The sequence below is a fragment of the Sinohyriopsis cumingii genome, unplaced genomic scaffold, assembly GCF_028554795.1.
Source record: "Sinohyriopsis cumingii isolate HCF-2022 unplaced genomic scaffold, ASM2855479v2 utg001923l, whole genome shotgun sequence".
NCBI classification, from domain to species: Eukaryota; Metazoa; Mollusca; class Bivalvia; order Unionida; family Unionidae; genus Sinohyriopsis; species Sinohyriopsis cumingii.
This window is the reverse complement of record NW_028316083.1, coordinates 286,379-295,679: the sequence shown is the minus strand read 5'-3', so window position 1 is coordinate 295,679 and position 9,301 is coordinate 286,379. Positions and strand designations below refer to the sequence as shown.

At 39.1% G+C, this 9,301-nt stretch overlaps 1 protein-coding gene across 1 annotated transcript; it reads left to right on the top strand.

The window, feature by feature from the left end:
- Nucleotides 1-350: 350 nt before the first annotated feature.
- LOC149771362 (uncharacterized) lies at nucleotides 351-2,148 on the top strand. The gene has a single exon (XM_089948547.1). The coding sequence runs from the start codon at nucleotides 551-553 to the stop codon at nucleotides 1,733-1,735; it is 1,185 nt and encodes a 394-aa protein (XP_089804673.1). The 5' UTR covers nucleotides 351-550; the 3' UTR covers nucleotides 1,736-2,148.
- The last annotated feature ends 7,153 nt before the right edge of the window (nucleotides 2,149-9,301 follow it).

The following is a 9,301-nucleotide window of genomic DNA, read 5'->3' as shown; positions in this document are numbered from 1 at the left end:
AGATTAATCCTAAATAAATCTAGCAGAAGCATTAACGTATTCTGACCGTAAAAATATCATGCATCATGACTACATGAATTTTGTTTGTGTTTGTAATTTTACTATTTCTCGTAAAATAAATTATTTAGATTTTGCACAAAAGTGAATGTGCTTTAAACTATTTAGCGATTACAAAATTTAAATTTCTGATGCAAGAGAAACAGTCTTAGGTTATTTCATTTCATTATGTACAATAACCCCATTATCACGCGTACAATATGGGGATTGTTTCCTTAAATGTAGATTTGCACTGCTCAGCAGATCTGGAAATACAAGAAATATTATATTTTAAACGAATGTAAATGTCACATTTAAATCCCATACGAAGTTTAATACTATTTTACATGGTCCGAATAAGCCCAGCATTTGGTCCACAGCAGCCCATAATTTGGACCGAATCAGCCCGTAATACGGGCCAACTAAGCCTGGTCGGAATCCGCCATAGTCGGAATCAGCCTGTTCAAAAGAATGCTTAGATGCAAGAGTGATTAGAAGAGACACAAGAGGCTGCATGCAGGAAATAAGCCATTTAAATTTGAAACTTGCAGTCACGATTACGTACAGTAGTTTGAAGAGTCACACTATGGTACAAGCAGGAGATAAACTGTTGCTATGTGAAGTTTGTAATTACAGGCCTAGGGACAGTAATGCTTTGAAGAGGCATATGATGGTACATACCGGAGAGAAACCGTTTCGATGTGACATCTGTAATCACACGTTTAGGGACAGGGATCATTTAAAGAGGCACACGATAGTACATGCTAAAGATAAACCATTCAAATGCGAAGTTTGTAAGAAACTGTTTGGCAACATTAGTGGTTTGAAGATGCACATGAGACAACATTCTGAAAATAAGTCATTTAAATGTGAAATCTGTCATCAGATATTTAGGGACAGTGGTCATTTAAAGAGGCACATAATGGTACATACCGGAGAAAAACCATGCAGATGTGATGTTTGTAATCACATGTTTAGGGATCCTAGCACTTTAAAGAGGCACATGACAATACATACTAAAGATAAACCATTCAAATGTGAAGTTTGTACGAAAATGTTTAGGAATAGTAGTAATTTGACGACACACAAGAGACTACATACTAGAGATAAGCCATTCAAATGTGGAGTTTGTAATAAAATGTTTAGGTGTGGTAATCGTCTAAGGAGGCACATGATGATACATACTGAAAACAAACCATTCAAATATGATGCGTGTGATGAAATGTTTGACCAGAGTTTTGAATTGAAGAAACACATGATAATACATACTAGAGGTAAACCAATCAAATGTGAAGTTTGTAAGAAAATATGTGCACACAGTAGTAGTTTGAAGATGCATATGAAACTACATACAGGTGACAAACCATTCAAATGTGGAGTTTGTAACAAAATGTTTAGGTGTGGTAGTCATCTAAAGAAACACATTATGATACATACTGAAAACAAACCATTCAAATGTGAAGTTTGTGGCAAAAGTTGTACCCAGAGGTCCCATATGCAGGAACACATGATGATACACACTGGAGAGAAACCATTCAAATGTGAAGTTTGTGATAAAAGGTTTAGGCATAAAGTTGGTTTGAAGAACCACACGATGATACATACTGGAGATAAACGGTTCCAATGTAAAATTTGTAATTACATGTCTAGCCGCAACAATGATTTGAAGAAGCACATGAGGACTCACCCTGGATATTAGCCATTTATGAAATTTCTGATGAGATGTTTGTGGACAAAAATAATTTGAAGATGCACATGATGCTGAACACTGCCAAGCCTGACAAAGCTACAAAAAGCCTGACAAAGCTACAAAACGCCCGACAAAGCTACAAAAAGCCTGACAAAGCTACAAAAAGCCTGACAAAGGCACACAGTGTCTGACAGAATCATGCAAAGTCATAATAGAAATTGTAAATGACATTGATGACTAAATTAGCAAAACTGTTTTCAAAATAATTATGTTGAATTTTAACTGACAAAAAATTGGGAGATAAAGTTCGAATTTCGAACACTCACCAAGTCTGACAAAATCATATTTGAAAACTTTGTCATTATTTTGTTGATAAATTATGAATTTGATTAAAGAAAGAAAATACAGTTTTTCAATATATATCTGAATGAGTTATAAACTTTTTGCTGACAAATCTGTCTATATTTGACAAAGCATAACAAAGTCATATAAAGTCCAGTGGTCAAGCTAGACATTTTAAGGCAAAGTGGCTTCTCCTTTTAGACAGAGTAGGAAGTCACAGTGGAACCGAGAGAATTGGAAGTAAAACAAGAAATTATATATATATATATATATATATATATATATATATATACTCTTGAGATTTTGGGGTCAAGGGTCAACTGCCTCTTCAGTTTAGAAAGCTACTGAGAACCCTATTTATAGACATATATATCTTTCTAAACTGAAGAATCAGTTGACCATTGACCCCAAAATCTCAAGAGTCAAAATGAAAATCTCAAGAGTCAAAACTGAAATACTGAGGGACAGTTATGAGCCCATAGTTGTGGTTCCTCATTAATGGTGGAAATGAATGATGTCAGATTTCTTGTATCATGCTGAATAATGAGAAATACTTGTACAGTATTTTGTACGAAGCATGCAATTGGATTGTTGTAAAAGTGTTTCTCTTTCTAACTAAATGTTACTGTTTGTATATTTTGTATATAAGACAGACTGAGGATATACTTTATTATATTTTCAGCTTCTCAGCTTATTATATTATCAACTGTTCACATCATTTTATATGCAAAAGTATGTCCATACAAATATGAAGGTTATATATTATTCAAATATCAAGAATGTACATCACAGAATGGTCAGTTCATTTTTCCACTCATCCTTAAATTTTCTAAAAAATTCGGAGACTGAGTCTTCTTATCCTCAGAGACGACACTATCTTGCTGTTTCTTTGTGGTCTGAAGGTCAGAAAATTCATCACCAGTAGGTTGTTTTGAGTCTGAGAAAAGACAATATACTTCTTTGCGCCACCATGATTTTAAAATTCAGATGTATACACTGAGTGTTATGTCCGTTTAATTTTTTCTGAATGATCCATTAAATAAAATGTATGTATGTACGTATGTATGTATGTATGTATGTATATATGTATGTAAGCCGGAGAGGACATGCAATGCTTGCTAGCTGATGAAAGACAATCGCAGAGGAAGAAGAAGCAGCTCCAACCAACACCTGATGCAACCTTCAAGTGCAGCAGGGACTGCCACTCCTGCATTGGACTACTTAGCCACATCAAATGCTGCACAACCACCAACTGGGACATCTCTCAAGATGGTAAAATACAAAATTGCCTTCCTAGTTGGGGATACATAAAGACAAATGAGTATAACTTAGAAACAAATGAGGTTTTAAATTTCATGTCTGTTTTTCCCCCCTGTCTATTAGGTAGCGTACATCGCACGTATTTGCGACTACACTATTGTGTTTTTTGCCCTCAGGCAGATGGTCCCGTTGTGATTGACAATCTACATTTACACAATGTTCTGCATCAAGCGGTAACTTAGAGGGTATAATGGTACCAATTGCGCAAGTCCAGGTTGGCGGAGCTAAAGGTGTAGGGAACATTGTATTCAGAATTAAAGAACAACACTAGCTGTGGTTGGTGCATTATGTAAGAGTTGTACTTTGTGTTTGTCTTTAAAAAAAGTTGAGCCTCTTGGCAACATGTGAGGTTATGTTAATTTCTATCTAGATCATATTTTGTATTTTTTATGATTTTTTTTTTTAAAATATGGTACACATGGCTGAAAACGTGCTTGTTGTTACTAGATAACTCTTACCTCTATCTAGTTCCAGTAGAGGTATCTCTCTTAAATGCAATGGAGTACCTGGTTACATCATTGTCAAATTGACAACCTAACATTGTTCTCTATGACTGTGTGTGACATGCATGCTGAAGTAGGATAGAAAGTATATTTATTTCACAAAACATTAGCATTGAGGTATATGGAAAAACAATTGGTACCGTGATACCAGATGATTTTTGCTCAATAAATGACATTTCGTAAAAATTGTTTTGTGTGCTGGCTATTAATATCTCTTGGTTTCCATTTTTATTTGCATTATATTTCCAAGAACCAGATTGAAGGAATTAATGAATTCAGTAATGCATGTAAACCTTGGACAGGTATACGAAATGAATTATTTATATCGGACTTATACGATCAAGAACACTGGAACATTATGTCATGCATATTGCAATTCGAAAGTTCCTAAGCTTATTCTACAAGAATAATGTGGCAAGGTATATTACAATTGCAAAAGATGCATGAACTATACAATGAAAATATGTTTCTGCGCCTTTTAACCCAGAAACTATGAAAATAGCATTGTTTATTACAGAGTAAAACTCTTATTTGTAAAGGCACCTAATTAGTACACTGTACTGGCTGTTGCATTCTATCAGTGACCATTCATGTCTTGCAAAACGTGATTTCAGTGAGGAATAGAAAGTAAATTTCGGTCCTTACTTTTTTTACGAATCTACACGCATCAGTAGTAAGGTGGGGTACATTAGCGTCAATGGGAATTAGCATTACAGAGACCCCTGGGTCAGATTAGCGTCAAGGGAAATTTAACATGGAGAAAAATCGTGGGTCAGATTAACGTCAAGGGAAATTAACATGGAGAAAAATCGTGGGACGGTTTAGCGTCAAAGGAATTTAAACAGGGTGGGACTTTATAGCCTCAAGGGAAATTGAACATGGGATTTTTTTTTTTTTTTTTTTTTTTTAAATATTTTTAAAAAAGGGGTAGGCAATGGAAAGGCTATCTCTTTTCGAGAAATATGGCTGGCCCTGAAAAGGGCCTTTGGGTTTATGTTAATATTAATATTAACATAGATGGCATCTGTCACATCTTCTTCTTCTTCTTCTTAAACTCCTTCTAACTGGCGGTCCATACACAAGTACCCTCTTGAGACATCCTTGTCTTTCTATGTAAACTCTCCTCATCCATTGACTAGTATCTGTCCTATCAACAACAGTCCACTTGGACCTGACATACATGAGCATGTCCATCCTAAACATCATGGAAGACACAAGGGTGAATGACTCAACTGTGGTCCACATCTTGAAGCGACGAGAATAGGTGAATCAATGCAGTGAACTGCGCTTATTTATAGGTACAGGAAGGATTGAAACGGATTGAATTCATTCACCAATCCGAACACGCGTTACAAAATTCAGTCAGCTCGCATCCAATCCGAAGAGAGCAGTCTGTGACGTCACGTGGTCTATATAGATTCGTTAGCGCTTGTGTGCAGTCAATCTATGCGACAGTGATTCAACATGACGGAAACTCAGAAAACGATCCATTGGGGTGCACCAGCAGGGGAGACTGCCCAAGGGAACCCGGACTTACTTTCAGAAGAGGTACATTGGGATTTTGTGGATTTTCTTACCTCGCAAGAATTTGTTCCGGAACCTTCGTTACCTTCTTCATTACCACAAGTGGAGAATTTTAGACAGAGACAGAAAGAAGAATTGGAGAAATTTATGCAACGACAAAAGGAAGCGGAACAAGCTTTTCTCCTACAGCAACAGCAACAGCAACAAGAAGAGGTAAGAAAAAAACAACAGCAACAACAGCAAGAAGAAGTAGTAGCAAAGAAACAAGAGGGTGAAAATCAAACGGCTACGGTACTGTTGGACATTTTAGCGGAGTTAAGAAGTCTGAAACAAATGTATCAGACTTCTTTATCACGACCGAAGAGAATACGACCTTCCCGAGCTAAACACGCCAACCCTGTGACTAAGCCTGTCGTACCACCCTTAGTGATTTCAACCCAATCATCAGAAGTAGGCCTTGGCCGTGGCAAAGGCTTAAGGCAGTTAAAGTTGATTGGTTAAACTCACCCCTACACCAAAATAAAAAGGCCCTTTTCAGGGCCACCCACATTTCTCGAAAAGAAATACAATTTCAATTTGCCAATAATTCAAAAATAAACCCCACCCATTTTACCCTTATAGTACATGTCTGTGTATGAGTGCGTGAGTGTAGCTTCTTATTTTAAAATCAAAACTCAAAGACACTTACCTTATATCATTCATGTATTCTTTTATCCATTTTTTACAATCCAATTTACAACACAACACTTTAATTAAAAGTTCATTGACTTCTTCTTTCTCCTTGTTTAGTCTCTCTGTTTTTTGAATTTCTTCACCGTTTTTTCCTCATTTTCTTCCCTTCTTCTTTTCTTCTCCTGTTTCTTTGCTTCTTTTAAATAGAATTGTCTTCTTTCTTCCTCTGAAGAATCCCTCTCTTCTTCCGAAGAATCCCTCTCTTCTTCCGAAGAATCCCTCTCTTCTTCTGAAGAATCCTTCTTTTCTTCTGACTCCTCTTGTTTCTTTTTTGGGCAATCTGGAGACCAATGTCCTTTTTCTTTACAATAATAACAGGTATCTTGACTTTTGTCTTTTTTAGCCCCTGTTTTTTATTCTTTTTTGACGGTCTGGACACTCTGAAGACCAATGCCCTTTCTTCTGACAGATATAGCAAGTATCCTGACTCTTATCTCGAAAGGAAGGACAGTAGTCCGTCGGCTGGTCTGAAGAGAATTTTCTAATGACCCCTCGCAAAGCTCTGACGAAACGTTCCATCTGGGTAGTCTCTTCCATCGTTCTCCTCGGTTTGAGAGTGAAATGAATAGTGAAAGGACAAGACACACCCTTTTTATATACGCTGGTTTGCCAAGACTATAAATTAGTCTATGGTGTTTAAACTTGAGTCATTTGACGTTTTGTACTCCAGATGAAACGATCCCATTCGTTCGAGAAGAAAGAAGAAGAAGAAGAAAGTAAGAGGCAGAAACGTGATCTATCGGCTCGTACCAGGGCTGAAATCTTGGCACAAATTCATGCCAGTGATTTTGAAGAGGACATGAGTGAACCAGAATCCGAACCCTCTAAACCAAGTTCACCACCCTTAGTCAACCCTGAAAAGTACTATTCCATTCGAGAGACGGAAAAGCGCTCCTCTAGAAAATTTAGAACCACGGCTTAAACCTACACGGTGAAGTTTAAAGCTTTCAAGGCCGACGTACCCTTGGAGAAAGCAGAAGGGTTTATCACCGAGATGTGGGATTCTTTGCTCACCGCACTCAAGCGACAATGTCAAGCCAAAGAAGACGATCGCTTGACACTATCCATACAACACGACGGTTTGAAATCCCGTTTGGATCGAGTTTAGCAGACCCGCTGAACTGACCCCTTCCAAAGTCATGGACAAGATACAACAGGTGCAACAATCTAATGACCAGTTTGACATCACCGATGGTAAAGCCACACTGAAAATGGCCCACGTCTCTCCTCCTCAAGGAACTGGATGCAAAAAGATGTTATTGGTGGACGACCTTCGCAACACCAAAAAGAGTCTCGTCCGAATTAACAACCCTCAAGACCAGATGTGTTTAGCCCGTGCCATCGTGGTGGGACGAACCTATGCCAACAAGAACGACACGGTAGAATGGAAAAGAACCTGGAAAACTATTCAACAATCCGACCGAGCCAAACAACGAAATGAAGCAGAACTCCTGTTGCAACAAGCCGGACTGTCCAAAGACACACCCTGTAGCATTCCTGAGATGCAAAAATTGCAAGATGCCCTAGCTCCACGTTACACCTTGAAAGTGCACCCTCAAGAAATGCGTGGAACTCTGTTGTTTCGAGGCCAAGATTTTAAGGACGGAAAATACATTCATGTCTATCATCACGATGACCATTTCGATACCATTACCAGTATCACTGGATTCCTGGGATACAGTTATTATTGTGAGAAATGTGACTATGGTTATAACAATCGAGAGCAACACAAGCATTGTGGAATGAAATGCCCAGGATGTTTGGCCTATCCACCCTGTCTGAGCGAAGGACCAGTGCCTTGTTCGACTTGTTTGCGCACGTTTGTCAGTCCTACCTGTTACCAACAACATTTGAAAACACAAGGTTCACAGAAGAAATGTGCTTGTCAACTCCTGAGATTGTGCCCTACCTGTGGACAAGGCATACTTACCAATAATGCCAAGGCACACGTATGTCGAGGAAAGAAAAAATGTCACATTTGTCACCACATCGTGGACTTGGAACACCAATGCTACGTGCAAAAATACCAACCCCCACCAGAGAAACAGGACGGTCACAAGAAGAAAGGCAATTTCATCTTTTTCGATTTCGAATGCATGCAAGAAACCGGCATTCACATTCCTAATTTCTGCGTGGCTCATCGAGCGTGCGAGAAGTGCATTCAAGAACCTATCTTCAGTCATTGCCCTCACTGCAGCAAGATTCCTGGAGGACGTGAAAAAATCTTTCGGGGACCAAACACGTTAGCCGATTTTGCCCGATGGGTCTTAGACCCCATCGACAAGACGTGGAGCCAAGAGGACATCGAACGTTACGGAGATTGTCATCGTCATGCCACGGTGATGGCTCACAATTTCTCCGGATACGATGGACAGTTTCTTCTCAGATACTATACGGAACAAGGCACCGAGTGTCCTAAAGTGACTTTGAACGGAGCCAAAATCATTTTCATGCAAGTGGGACAAGTACAGTTTAAAGATTCGATGAGTTACTTGGCCATGCCTTTGAGTCGAATGCCTAAAACGTTTGGAATGACAGAAATGGCTAAAGGGTACTTTCCACACTTTTTCAATACGGAAGCCAATCAACATGCCGTTCTACCCCATTTGCCTGAGGCTCACTATTACGACCCCGACAACATGCGTACCGAACAACGAGAAGCTTTCTACGCTTGGTACCAGGCTCATGCCTCTGACCCCTTCGACTTTCAGGAAGAAATGTTAAAGTATTGTCGTTCCGACGTGGACATTTTACGGCGTTGCTGTGGAAAATTTCGAGAACTGTTCATGGAACACGGAGGGGTCGATCCTTTGAAAGAAGCTTGCACCATTGCCAAAGCGTGTTCCTTAGTGTACCGCCAACGATTCATGCCTGAAAACACCGTGGCTGTCATCAGTCCTCAAACGACCCACTATGTCAAGCGTCAATACTCGGTCAAAGCCCTACGTTGGTTACATTACTTGTGCGACAAGGAAGACAAATGGATTCAGCATGCCCGCAACGGAGGAGGCGAAAAGACCATCGGAACGTATTCGGTCGATGGCTGGGACTTAGAAAACCCCAAGATCGTGTACGAGTTTAACGGTTGCTTATTTCACGGATGTCCCGTCTGTTACCCTGACCGTGACACTAAAAATCAGTTTTTGCAACGAAC

Coding starts and splice junctions, on each gene's coding strand:
- LOC149771362 (XM_089948547.1), top strand. CDS start 551: ATGCAGGAAATAAGCCATTTAAATTTGAAACTTGCAGTCACGATTACG.